This window comes from Pinus tabuliformis, chromosome 1_2 (assembly GCF_031772625.1).
Source record: "Pinus tabuliformis cultivar Carrire ecotype Pingquan chromosome 1_2, CPIR1, whole genome shotgun sequence".
Lineage (NCBI taxonomy): Eukaryota > Viridiplantae > Streptophyta > Pinopsida > Pinales > Pinaceae > Pinus > Pinus tabuliformis.
In genome coordinates this window covers 902,464,876-902,480,020 of record NC_142298.1, presented here as the reverse complement: position 1 = coordinate 902,480,020, position 15,145 = coordinate 902,464,876, and the positions used below count along the sequence as shown (strand labels likewise).

The 15,145-nt window shown below is 32.9% G+C and overlaps 1 protein-coding gene across 1 annotated transcript in view; it reads left to right on the top strand.

Moving 5' to 3' along the window:
• The window catches only part of LOC149208868 (uncharacterized), a 33,814-nt gene extending 21,900 nt beyond the window's left edge, over positions 1–11,914 (top strand). The window contains exon 4 of the mRNA XM_089398448.1: positions 11,684–11,914. Coding sequence (XP_089254574.1) covers positions 11,684–11,914 — 231 coding nt within the window. The remainder of the gene's footprint in view (positions 1–11,683) is intronic.
• The last annotated feature ends 3,231 nt before the right edge of the window (positions 11,915–15,145 follow it).

The following is a 15,145-nucleotide window of genomic DNA, read 5'->3' as shown; positions in this document are numbered from 1 at the left end:
CGGGGTGGGGTGGTTCAGTTGGGGGCGAGGCGGGTAGGCAGAATAGGTGGAAGGTGGGTAAGGGTGGGCTAGGCTAGCCGATGTTGGAGGGAAGGGGGTAGGCTGTTGGGGGTTGGGGAGAGCGGAAAGGGGGTGAAATGGCATTGGGGTTGTGGGCCGGTAGTGGGGCTAGGGGGTGGAGGTGGGGGTGGAGGGGAAGTGGTTGGGGGCTAGGTTGGCGTGGCCTGGGGGTAGGGGGTGTGGAAGGGGGGTAAGGGTGCGGTTGGATGGACATCCAATTGCGGGGTGGGGTAGCGTGGGTTGGTTGAGGGGGAAGAGGGGTAGGTGGCATGCAAGGTAAGTGGTGGGGAAATCGCCCGCCACTCCATGGATGGACAGGGTGGTGTCAGTGGGCTTCTACCATTTCTTAGTGTTAATATTTTTTTAATTTCAATTATCTGATTATGCAAATTAAAAATTTAGGATATATTTTCATTGTGGATTTAAGTTATTATGTTTTCGTTGTTTACTAATTTATGTGTTTCTATTTTTCAGGAAAATGGCATCAAAGAAAATTTATGTGAATATGTCTGGACCAAAGACACTTAAAGATGCATATTCAAAAAACATTGGTGAACGAACTCCACTTGAACTCATGGCTACAAATCTTTAAAGTGCCTCAAATGATAAGAAGATGATTTCGGACTGGAAGAATTCAAAAGAGGTGAAATTCCCATCAAGAATATGGTATGTGAAAGAAAAAGAAATTCAAAGTGTGAACATATATCTATATATTGATATACTGAATGAAAATGGAATTTTTGAGCTAATAGGAAGAGTCATAGATATGTGTTCGGTACCAGACACTGAAGTTGTTTACATACTTACAAAAGCTCCCAAGTCACATGAAAGGATTAAATATCAACTAACATATTCATTGTATGACACGAGAGATGTATCTACAAAGTTGTGTAAACAAATTGTAAATGAGATGAAACAAAACATCGTAAGTATTTTCATTTATATTTGTATTTTGTTTTCTTGAAAGTGTCTCACTATACTTTTTTAATTTTGTTTTTATTGACATATGATATTTTATTTCGCAGAATTTTGTTGAAATTTTTTCAATTAGGTTGGGAGGCATTCATTTCATAGAGCATGATATCATGAAAGTTGTTAGCAGTTTTTACTCAGTGTCAGAAAAAGATATGGAAAACAAGCAAAATGTAGTAATTGATGACGCTATAAAACTACATCCAAAGGATCAGAAAAAAAGGCCTCTAGTGGACAAATCTAGCAAGGGTAAACAAGTTACTTTTGATGTCAATGAAGTTGAAACTGACAGTGAAGCATATGTTGTTGTTACTGAAGATGACATTGGAACTGAGAAGAGCTGTAAAAGACCAAAAGTAACAACGCCAAAAAATAAATCTGTTGAGAATGTTATGACGAAGAAAAGTAAAGTTGAAGATTTTGAAGTAGTCATTACCAGCAGTCAAGAACCTAGTGAAACTTCAAAAGAAAGCAGAGAAATCATTACACCAAGAGCTGATTTAGAGGATGGAATTATCAAAACAAAACAAAATGCCATTCGACAGAATTTGATAAAGAAAAACTTAATTGATGGTGGTTGTACATTTCAGCTTAATGTCAGACAAACCTATAAGGCAAGTGAAGGACAATGTCAATATCAAGTCAGAAAGCCACACCATCTGCATGTTCACAACTTGAAGACATTGATGAGGTATAGTCCATATGCTCATGTGGTTAATTATGTGCTTCTTGTTGATCCAGCTCAAATTCCCAACAAAGAAGCATTTGATAAGTCAAAATGTTTTGAATACAATTATTATGTGCTTGGGGGGAATCATTCTGTAGAAGCTCAAAGACAATTGATGGAGGAATATCCCAATAACCCACATTTTGAAACAATGAAATGTATCATTTATGTTGTTTTATCGGATATAGAAGCAAAGTTAGTGGCATGGGATCATAATTCAGATAATGAATATAGGATGTCTATGTCTTTCATCCAAAGGGTTAGATTTATTCATAGTGAATTTCAAGAAAAATGTGGTGGGGATAGGATAAATGTTACTGCAGATTTCCGAAGGGAATGTTGTATGGAAATAGGCTATCAAATTGGAGAGAAACCCAATTCAAAAGGTGGAAAACGCAACCTTCCTAGTGACATATTCAGAGGTGTCGATAAAATTTTCCAATTGGCATTTAGAACTGGATATGTTTGGAACTTGATTAATGAGATTTTTAGCATGTGGGAAAACATTGGCATTAAAAACCAGAAGGTTAAAAAGTCTAAGCCATTGATATGTGGCGGCAGTAAATTAGGTCCTGACTTGAAGCAGCTTCCAGAAGATATGACTATCACACCTTGGAGAGAAATGCAAGGAGTGAAAGATGAAAAAATTGTCAAAACAATATTATCTCATGTGAAGTTAGGGGAATTATCATTGGAGGAAATGTTCGAGGAATTTCAAAAGTAAGTTTGTTGAATTATTTTTATTTATTTCTAGATTATAATTTTCTTTTAAATAAAACATGTTGTTCTTGGTAGTATTTGTTATACATATCATTATATTGACTTTTTGTTACTTTATCTATGTAGTCACAAAGTTTACATGAAAATTCAAGAACAAATGGTTAGATTGTTGAATGAAGATAGTTTGGATGATGTCGTACGCAACTATCCAGATTCAAGTTCTACATCAACATTAAAAGATTTTTATCTTGCATTTAAAAAGGTATCTCGATTTACACATTCGTTTTTATTCATCTGTGTACTATTTTTAATTTATAACTTACACATATATTTGTTTATTTTATAAAAGATGAAGAAGGATGATAATGGAGCGCCAACTAGCTTCAGAACCTTTATTGAAAAAATAAAGATCGAAAGACTGAGGAAGCAACGTGTTAAGAATGTTGAACTTGATCCAACTCTTACTCATTTCATTTGGAATGGGCTAGACACTGTTCAATATCAAGTAATACAAGGCCACTGTGAAGACATTGCTAAACTCATACCTAAAAGGGAGTATGCCCTAGTTATTGCAGATATTCCCCATGGTTTCAATGTTCCAAATATTGACTATGATAGTGACCCTTATACTTATCAAGCTTTTAGTAAACTGGTTACGGGATTTGTAGAAGTCGCGTCATCACCATTATGGAGATTTGTGACATTTCATTCAGACACACAATTGGCAATGATATTGTCAAGCTTCAAAGGGAAAACAAATTCAAGGATGCAACTTACATGGTAAGATGTTTAAAATGTATATGTGATTAATGTTGAAAAATTCATTTATGTACAAGTTGATTGAACTTTTACTATTCCATGTTACAGGCAAAAGTCAAATCTTCTTAACCGTGATGATCAAGTATTTATAAATGATTGTGAGTTCATTCATATTGATAGTTAGGCAAAAGATGATAGCTATATGTCTATGATTTTTAATCGGGTGGACGGAAAGAGTCATAGCCAAATACTGAGTTATGATGCTGTTATGAGAAAACTAACATATGAAGGCAAAGAAGAAAAAGGAGAGATAGTTAACATTTATCAAAAACCACAATTTTTGATTAACTATCTTATAGACATATGTTCAAATGAAGGAGATTGGGTTTTGGATTTATTTTTTGGCTCAGGTAAGTTTTATTATATAGAATTGAATTTCAATATGTTATTTTTTTTAATTAATATGTCATTGTACTAATTTACTTCATTATTTCTTTTGTGCTTGATAACTAGGTACAACACTAGCATGTTGCCTTCAAAAAGGAAGAAATTGCATTGCAATTGAAAAAGATCCATTACAATGCAATTTCATTCAGCAAAGAATTAATGCTCTTCAATTTCTTCCAGATGCAATGCAATAAATTGGGTTGAAGAAAGGGGACTTTAGTGAATCACGTGTCGCAAAAAAGGTAAAGGAACCTCAACCACCATTACATGGGATGTTTGGAAAGACATACATTGGGAGATTGGCAGACATGAAAGATCCATTAGAAGACGAAAATGAGCAAAAGGAAGCAGAAAATATTGAGGAAGAAAACAATGATGAAACTCTAGAGGACGAAGAGTTTGGATTACGTGACATTGTTGATTAAATTTAAGTTATGCTTGGAAATCAAGCTCATTTTTTGTAACTATTAAGTAGTTATACTTGCAATGTTTTGACGTTGACATTTTATGAGAAGAATATACACTCAATTAAGGTTGTTATGCGTTGAATATTTGCAATATGTGATTTTCGCATTAATTTTTAAGTTAATCATTATTTTTTGAAAAAAAAAAGTGATTATTATTATTATTTTTTTGATATGAAATTCATAAAAAAAAACTATTATTTAACTATTTTTAGTTAAAATTTTCGTATAAAAATTGTGATTTTCGCATGTCAATTGTAGCAAAAAATTATCAAAACTTGTAGTTTTTTAATTATATTTATGTTAAAAATGGCTATTTTTATGTCAATTGTTAGAAAATATTGTTTTTTAGAGACAATTATTTCTTGTGGATTGAAAAATCAATTAACAATGTATAAATATGTAGAATATTGAAAATTCAAAATATCAACCTTCTTTTTTAAATATGCGAAACAATAAAAACCTCACTACAAAAAAAATAAAATTAAAATAAAAACAAGAAAATATGAAGAAAAAAACCACTTCAAAAATTATTAAGTTTACAAAATAATTATTTACATTTCATAGATTAGAAAATAAAAAAAGTTAAAAAAAAAACCTTTTAAAAAAAGAGTCTAGTGCAGAATTACCACGTTTTAAATCAGCATAAAAAACACTACCATTATAAAACGCAACATACATAACAAAATTTATAGTGCCAAAAACTAAGCTTTAAAAAACACATGTGTGTTCTGCATAGCCCCTTTTCGAAATCGGGTCACTTTTTTGCTATCTCTACAAAACGGGTAACAGTATGGGTTCCCGTTTCAAAGTTTACATTGTTATGTGCGTATTTTTTTAAAATTTGCATAAGTTTTGTTTGAAAAATTAGTTTGAAGTGATTCGAGGGGAATATTGAAGCATAAATAGCATTGTTTGATTCTAAAATAACTCGAAGAAAAAAATGGAAACACCTAGTAAGCAACCAGAAAGCTCTACTATGACACATGAAGAAGAGGAAGAAATGCCACATGATGTATCAAAATTACGAGACCAAGTGCAAAAAATTTCGCTCTCGCAAAGAGTAACCAAAAATGAAACGGAAGCTAATATGGATGGTTTGAAGAATGGTTTAAAATTAGACATGGAAGGTTTGAAGGATGGATTAAAAGCAGACATAGAAGGTTTGAAGGATGGATTAAAAGTAGACATGGAAGCTAAGATGGAAGGTTTGAAGGAAGGTTTGACAAAGTTGCTACAAGAAATGATTCCTTATGGCGAAAACGTATTCGGTGAAACTCATTATGAGAAAAAAAGGAGTGTTAATCGTGATTTCAAAGACTCTACCTTTAGATTGAAGAGCCACCATATTCCAAAGATCGATCTGAGGAAGTTTGATGGCAAGGATCTAGTAACATGGATAGTACAGATGGAGCAATATTTTGATCTCCATAATGTGCAAAACACACACAAGGTACGTATTGCATCTTTATATTTAGAACCCAATCATTTTGTATGGCATTGATAGCTTTTTTCTCGTAAACCACTTGTTACTTGGTCAAATTTTATAGAGGAAATGATATCACATTATGAGGATACAAAGTGAAAAACCTTCTTTATCCAATTGATAAATATTAAACAGAAGATTGTTTTGGAATTGCACACCTCCCCATTAGGAGGGCACTTAGGATTTTTAAAAACTTACCACAGGATCAAGAGGAATTTTTTTTGGGATGACCTTAAATTTGATATTCAAAAGTTTGTGGCAGAATGTTTGGTTTGCCAACGAAATAAAGTTGAGGAAATTAAGGCCATGGGTCTGTTACATCCTTTAGTCATTCCAATTCAGCATTGGAAGGAGGTCTCAATGGATTTTATCACAGGTTTACCCAAGTTTGAAGGAAAGAGTGTTATCATGGTGGTAATTGATAGACTTACCAAGTATGCACACTTTTGTGTATTATCTCATCCTTTTAAAGTCAGTATAGTTGCTACCGCATTTATGGAAATAATTCAAAAGCTACATGGAAACCCAGATATTATTGTAAGCTACTGAGATCCCATTTTCACTAGAAATGTTTGGACGAAACTATTTTCTTGTCTTGGCACTCAATTATCTCATAGCTCATCTTATCATCCTCAATTTAACAGGCAAACTGAGATAGTGAAAAAAAGTTTGGAAGGATATGTTTTTTTCTTTGTATATGATAAAAAAAACACAATGGGTCAAGTGGTTACCTCTAGTTGAATGGTGGTATAACACTAACACCATGGAGGATTTACCCAATCAATCTCTAACATAGCACATATATTCATGGCATACTAAGCAATACCCTTAGTTTGACTACATATTGGAAAATACCTCTAAAAATCACATTATCTAACCCCCTAACAATACGAACCCAATACACCTTCCCAATTTAAAAGATCCCTACTTTCACTAGATATTGTAGGTTTCCATTATTTCATTAGAATTTTTTATATCCCTTTATATTTTTTCATTAACTTTGAGTTTCATTTTTTATACCTACAATATTAAAACACTTTACCCCCTATTATATGCTCAATATATTGTGTCATTTTTTCCTCAATATCCTCAATATGAACCCACGTGGTATGGTATTGCTCCCCCAGTGAAGCCCCTATGTATAACACTTCCTTACATTCTATAGAAAAAATGAAACCATTTATCGCACTTTATGGATATCATCCACCATCCATCACATCATCCTTAAGAGAAAATTCTAAGGTTCAAGTAGTGGAAAATCACATCGAGCATCAACAACAAGTTCTCCAACTCTTAAAGGATAGCCTCACTCTAACGCGGAATCGAATGAAACAATAGGAAGATCAACATCGCAGTGAAAGAAGTTTTGATGTAGGCGACTGGGTATTTTTATGGCTACAACCATACAAACAAATGTCCCTCAAACAAGCTAAGAAGGATAATAGATTATCACCCAAGTACTATGGTCCCTACAAGATGTTGCAAAAGATTGGTTCTATGGCATACAAATTGGATTGCTTGCATAATTCTGAGTACAACCATTTTTCCATGTTTCATGCTTAAAGAAGGTTATCGGTGACAAGCTCTTAGTTCAAACAGTGTTGCCAGAACTTGATGAAGAAGGGAAAATCATGTTTGAACTTGAATCAATCATAGAAACAAGAACCCAATAGCTATGGAATCAATTAATTTTAGAGTAACTCATTAAGTGGAAGAACTTACCCATTGAAGATTCCAGATGGGAGGATGAGAATATTATACAGAAGCATCTGGAGCTACTCAAGCGTTGAGGACAACACTTGTTTGAAGGAGAGGGACATGTTAGGTCCCTATAATACTATTGTATCCCCCTTATTGTTATTGTTGTGTAGTCCCCTATTGTTATTGTTATGCCTATGTATCCCCCATATTGTTATTGTTGTGCCCCATAGAAGCCCACTATTGTTATTGTTGTACCCTTACATTATTATTGTTATGTAGGTTATAATTATATTAAAACACATTTACACTCCCATATACCAAGAACGTCTTATCTTTTGTATCATCCAAGAATAGTTCATTTATGTAATGTAAAGGAGGTTTCTCCCTTGAAGAGGATAATTTTTGTGTAACACATTACAACTAGGTTTAGATAGCACATGGAAAGCTATTTAAACGTTAATAGTGTATAACATACATTTTGATAAACTATAGCAATAAATAATACTTTCTTTGTACCAATTGAGGAAAGGCAAATAGTTCTCTATTTCTTATGACATCTCAAACTAGCCTATGAAATTCTTAGGAATTAATAGCTACCATGAAGCAAATTAGACATCTCAAACTAGCCTATGAAATGCTTGGGAGGTAATAGCTACCATCAAGCATAAAAAGAATATGACACTCCAAGTGCCCTTGATTCAAAATAGTCATGGAAAGTATTTCTTATTGTCAACACCTAAAACATTTCACAACTTGATACAATGACATCAAGATTTGGAGCAATATAAAGACATCATTCCAAGCTTAGCATTGAAACATAATTCATGATAATTATTTTATGAAAAATAGGTAAAAAGAAGATAACAAATAATAGGTGCATCAATAATAATAACTTATTAATAGTCATAATAATGTGAAGTAATGATAAGAAAGTAGTATTGATTAAAATTTGTAGGTTTTTTTTGTTGATAATTTGAACTATTTTTTAACTAGATGGATTAAACTAACCAGCGACATCAATAAATTATCATTACTTATTTGAACTTTCATGAACTATATATATCAATACAAAGACCCATATATTTATCATAAGTTCCTCCATTATGTGATCCACCTATCATTCATGTAACTTATTTCCTTTTGAATTTTAGAAAGAGAACTACATGATGTGGTGATGCCTCAGAGTTTGTTCATAAGTTCTTAAGTATTGGTATAGAATGAATTCAAAATGAAAAACAATTAGGAAAAGGCTGGTGCTAATAAGTAAAAATATTTTATCCCTCTCAATTTAATCTATTAGTTAAGTGCATGCACATAAAGAAATTTCTCACCTCTTATTAAATTAGCTTATAAATAGAAGAAATCCCCCCAAGGGAAACTCAATTGATAATCTTCATGCTAATGAGGTGTTTTGTACCATGAAATTCGAGGATCAAATCCCCCTGTTTACATGTGTCTATGGAATGGATGTGTCATGCAAGTAAAAGTTATAAATAGGAGAAGAAATTGTGAAGAAGAAAGTGATTAAGGAAAAATATTAGACAATCATTAGAGTGATGAAATACCACACTCAAGACAAAGAATTATGTGGAGTTTCAACTAACTAATCAGCAATGATGTGTAATGTTATAACAATTTTTTAAATAACATTGTTACACTTCAAGTGGATGGAAATATGCACCAACCATGTGATATGCTCATGCTTGTAACATCAACAATCATGCATGAGGGAGCACTCGATTGAGCTCCTCGAGTGCTAAAAAATCAACTTGATCGAGCATTAAAACTAACCCTCAATCAAGCTCCTGTGTAACCCCAGGTTAGGAGCTCTATCAAGCTTTAAAGCTAGATCGAGTCCTAACGCTCCATCGAGCCATAAAGCTGGAAATTTTAAAATTTATGTAAATATCAATAATGACATGCAAACTTTAAAATTGTAAGTATTTGATAGTTAAAAAAAAAAAAAAAAAAAAAAAAAAAAACAAAACAAAACAAAATTTAAATACTAATTACATTTGAATAATTAACAATGGTGTGTATTAATTTCTCATTGCATTTCTAGCATTTTGGTGTATAAATGTGAAAAATGATTTCGTCCCATTTGTAGTTGAAATTGTAATATTCTTATATTTATAAGTTGGTAACTTAAAAATTAGTTTTTAATATGATTTAAATTTTCAATGTTATAATTTAAATAATAATTTTATTATAAATATAATTTAAATGATTAAACATAAGAAAATTGATCAATTTGACTTAATAAATATTATAATTTTCTATATGAATAAATGTGAATTTGACATTGTTGGAAACATATATTTTATAAAATTCACCAAAGAGTTAATAAACACTATTCTCTCGATCATAATCATATTTGTTAAAATCAAACTATATATATATATATATATATATATATATAGAGAGAGAGAGAGAGAGAGCGAGAGAGAGAGAGAGAGAGATATCCACTTGACTAGGAAAATAAATGAGTGCAATAATAATTAACGTAGTTGTAATAGTTGTAAGTTATAATTAATATAGTTGTAATGGATGCAATGGTATCTGTGGTTATAAATCTCTCTCAACCTGTAAAATGTGATTGCATTCAATTTTGTCCTCAGTCTACACAAGTGTGAAGTATATATAGAATTTTTTACTCCTAACTTAGGTTTGCAATATGTATTTTTAAAATAATAAAAACATAAGGAAATCATAGCTTTAAAAACATTATTTGACTCATTTGAATTTGAGTAATCTAGATTTAAATGTGCATATGAAATTATTTTTAAAATAATAATATTATTAAATTTAGTTTGTTGTCTTTTATTTATTTATTTATTATAATTTGATTTATTTTTATTGCAAATTTCCACATAAATATATATATATATATATATATATATATATATATATATATATATATATATAGATATATATATATATATATATATATATATTGAGTATACAAATATGTTATATTTAAAATCAAAACAATAAACAAATTATCCTTATAAAAAATTTCAAATTGAAAAAGCAAAGTTAAATTTGTACATATTGAGTGGGCCAAATGGTTAAGAGCATGTGTTTCTTTCCAAGAGGTCACAGGTTCAAAACCAGAGGGGGGTAGAGTACGTATGCCTTCATAGACACAACAGTCAAATCGCTATGTGGAGGTGGGTCCCTTGTCCCACAAACAAGGGGTCGCATACACCAATTTGGTGTCTGGCTTGGTTGTGACCTTAAAAATGGATAATAATAATAATAATATATTATTATTATTATTATTATTATTATTATTATTATTATAATAATTATTTTCTTGGTAAAATAAAATAAAATTTGGATTTATAATCAAAGAAATTTAGAGTTTCTCCTGATCAGGATGTGGGACATTGTCAGAGGAGACAGGTTGGGATGTGATATGGGTTATACAAAGGTCATAACAACCACCGTTCCCCACATGCTCAAGCAGGGGGTGCGAGAGAGTAGATGTGGAGACGGGAGGCGACTCAGAGTTTGGGAGGGGCAAAGGCAAGCAAGGAACCTTGGTTGTGGACAAGAAACTATTTCCTGGTATGTAATTTGGTCTCGCTCCTATATCAATTCCATGATTTGGTTGGGCTCCTATATAAATCCCATGATCTAGTTGGGGTTTTGCTGGGGTGAAGGGAGGGGCAAGAGGCCATCTCAATATGAGAGGAACTGGGGGAGGAAAGGGAGTGCCATGGCCTGGTTCTGCTTTATGTTTTTATCCCATTCAAACCAGAATCTTGGCAGCGACATTGGTGATTGCGATATGAGAAGATACACGGGCCTATCTCTAGTTTCTCATACTGGGGGAATAGGGGATAGTGGGTTTTCCATTCAAGGTAGGCTGGGTGCTAAAGAGAGAGGCATGAAAGAGATGAGGGCAGGGGGTAGGGATTTCAGCCATGGTAGTAGGATGCCGAGAAAACCTTGGGAAACTGGGCACCTGCATGGTATTGAGGGAAAAGCTAGGGATCTTGGGCGGCATTCTGGATAAAGGGGCAAGCAAAGCCATGGATGACATCTACTGGCTGAGGGTGTTGAAAGCGGGTATAAATGCAAGTTTCGTGCTAGGCTCCGGATGGGCTTGAGGGCTTGGTTCCAGATGCAACAGGATGACTGCAATTGAACCATAGCAAGGGGGAGGGGTACTATGAGGAGCCTCGGGAGACGAGTCAGAAACCCAATTCCCTTGGCCACCTGTGGGCTCTGGGCTACCTTAACTCTCAGGTGGTGAAGTATGGAAGAGAGGCATTGTATGAATAGCAAAGATGGGATGATGCGCAAGGTTTGACAGACTTAACTTCGTTTGAATGTCCACAGGGAGTCACTACACAAATTATGGCTCGAGCAGTGAGAGGCCCAGCCCACCGGGCAGACAAGGGGTCGAGCACGTCGGAAGCTCACAGGGTTTGTAAGCCTGTTGAGCACCTCATAGTAGAGGCAGTAGCGATATATCGAGATGAGATGGATGCAAGAATTCAGAAGCTGATTGAAGATTGGGAAGTGGAGATTAAGCAGGAAGGTGAACTAGAGGAAGAGATCAACAATTAGAGGACGTTGGTCCCAGATCCAGGGAATACCCATGGTAGAATTACTTAGTTTAAATGCACCCTTTATTTTTATTTCTTAATGAAAAGTCTTCTTGGAAAAGCGATAGAACGAATCTATGCGGGGATGGCGGTAATAGTGCAGGGCTTGCTAAGCTATAAAAAAGACATGGAAAAACTCCTCTTTTATTTGCATAAACAAGACATTAGGATGGATCGAATTGACCGCCACATTCCTTGAATCCTGGAGTTGTATGGAATTCTAGGGGCAACTACTAAAGATCCTACTCCTGTAGCCTCTGTCTTCGATGAGAAGAAAGAGTAGAAAGACTAGATTCCTCATGCTTAGTTTTTGTTTATGCAGTTAGCTTTTAAGTTTCCTGTTGCATATGCTAGTTTTTACAGTTATATAGTATATGGACGTGAGATTGAGACTTATCTAGCTTGGCTAGAAAGACTGAAGCAATTTTGTTTTTGGATGGCATATAACGCTGACTTGTGGCCAATAGACTTGATTTCCTCTCAGGGAAAGTTGAGGCCGCCTGGTCAATCTGTGTGGTGTAAATTTGACTAATATATAATAGAAAATGGATGGACTTGCCAAGCTTAACAAAAAAATAAAAAATAAATAGAGTTTGGAATATATTTGAATATTTATAAAAGTTATTTTTGTGGAATAAATAAATTTTATAATTGGCTTATATATAAATCTTGAGTGGATCCATTTTTTTTTTTTTAAGACAATTATGATATCTTGATCCAACTATAGGCTCAATCAAGCCTATAGCTCGATCGAGCCTCTATTTAAGCACAAAATCCTCGATCGAGCATTTTAAGCACTCAATTGAGTTGTTGAGGGCCTAAAAAGTAGAGTTTTAGCTCCTCTTCTGAAAATTTCTCTGCCACATCATTTTGTACCCTAGCAAACACAGGGCAAAATTTGTGTTTGAGTGGCGAAGTTGATCATGTTGGATTAGGGAAGGAACCCTCTATCCAATGGAATATGAGTTTGAAATTTTCGAATTTATACGATATTTTTTTTATCTAATATCTTTTAAACAAATGTTTGAATTTTTTTTGAACAATTTTAAAGAGGTTGAATAAAAAATCAATATCATAAAATATGCACAACGAAAAAATTTCAAAAAATACCAGTATCCGTGTTTATGAGTCATCTTCAAAAGGGTACTCTTAGTTTTTCAATTTATTTAAATAGTTGAAAAAAATCTTACGTGAACACGTTTCTGCAAAATACAATTGAAATATTACTTCATCAACTTTGAAAAATAATAAAAAATATAATTTTGCATAAAAAAATAAATTTTCGATATGAAAAACTTAGCTCTCTCCGTGTAGATCATGCTCGTATATATTTTATTTTAAATTACACATTTTAGGCTAAGTTATCCTATGTGAACACACACATACCTCTTAAGATATGTGAAAGTTTGCAAGGAAAATCATTTAATTTAATGGAAAATTGACTTATTATACAAAACTAAATATTTTTGCAAAAAATATCATTAGGACAACAACATAATTATCCACAATTTGTCTTTTTACTCCGAATCAAAATTCATAGTGCTTATATGAATTTTTAGGGCTTCAATTTTGATAAAAGAGGAAAAACTTGAAATTTCATCGCCACATTTGGCCCAAAAGTGTAACCCATCTTCATGCTTTCACCCAATAATATAAAGCAAGTAATCCAACCAAATTATGTCTTTTTTTGTTTCGAATAGCTAGGGATAACATGAGTGCTCACTTCATTTTTTCATCTCTCTATGTAAGGCTAAGGGGAAAATGCTTCCTCTTTTCACAAAGCTACAACTCTAGAAACTGATTGATTTGATTAGTTTCACTTACAAGAGACTCTACAGGAAACACACATATGTATCTATTTCAAGAAAATCTATAGTTACAAAATAATGTACTAATTGGAAGTCAATTTTGAGTTCTGATGTTTGATAAATATGAGCCATTAAACAAAGAATGCATTATATCTTGATCCATTAAAACTATAGGGGAAATATATTTAACTATGGATGAAAGAATCTACATTTGTAGATAAATGTATTAATTGGAAGCCGATTTTGAGTTAGGATGTTTGAGAACTATGAACCATTAAACTTTGAATAACCTTTTTCTTGATGCATTAAAACTATAGGGGAAGTATATTCAACTATGGATGAAAGAATCAACACCAATGTAAAACTTAGTTAGACATGGATGTCAAGGACCCTAACATAGAGGTGTTGATTGTAATAAAAATAGTGGTATGTCATAACTACATTGTCGAAATTTTATAAGCTCAAGTAGGTTCCATGCATTACATATCATCATCGACAACAAAAGATGAAGACACATGGAATGAGTATTATCACAATCAACATTATTTTCAAATATACAACCCAAACAATATGATTACACAACAAAGTTGAGGAATGAAACAACACAATGTTCACTTGATATGGCATGTCACATTCAAGACACAGTGTAGTTAAGGAACTAGAACGAACCAATTGTCAATTCAAATTAGATATTTTTCAAACAATTTTATAAATTTGTAATAAGTATGTAAGTGTCTATTCTATTTTATCTTGTCTTATTGGCATGATTTGGAGGGGAAATGTGACATCCCCTTTCCCTTGTAAAACTTTTTCCTTGTATTTATGTAATTATAAATTTAAATGGTTGAGACAGGGACATATATTCCATTGCTTGAGCAGGGAGATTGCTTGAGGAAGTAGGTTGTTTTAAATATCAGTCATGGGTTGACTGAGTGGTTTTATTGAGCTAATTGTGTATTAACTTAGATGAAAAGCAAGGATTTGCTCATGTACTCTTTGGGAAATAATTACAAGCAAAGAAAGGACAAAAATTTAATGAGTATAGTGTTAATTTTTCATAGGATTATATTGTTCTTTGCTTTGATAATTGCAATTCTTCATTAACAGATTACATTCACCCCATAACATCATAAAATTATTCAGATGTACATCATTATTCAGCAACATATGAAATTATATAGAAAGAACAATATAATCATCATTAATGCAGCGGAACATAAAGGAACAATAGAAGAAAATCATTCACACGTAGAGGCACCAGGATTGGTTAGAGACCAGGAAAAAACCCATTATGCAGAAAAACCTTTCAAATTCTTCTTCATATTAGATTTTCGTTGAATGATTCAACTAAAGAGAGTACAATGATCCATATCTTCATTCATACA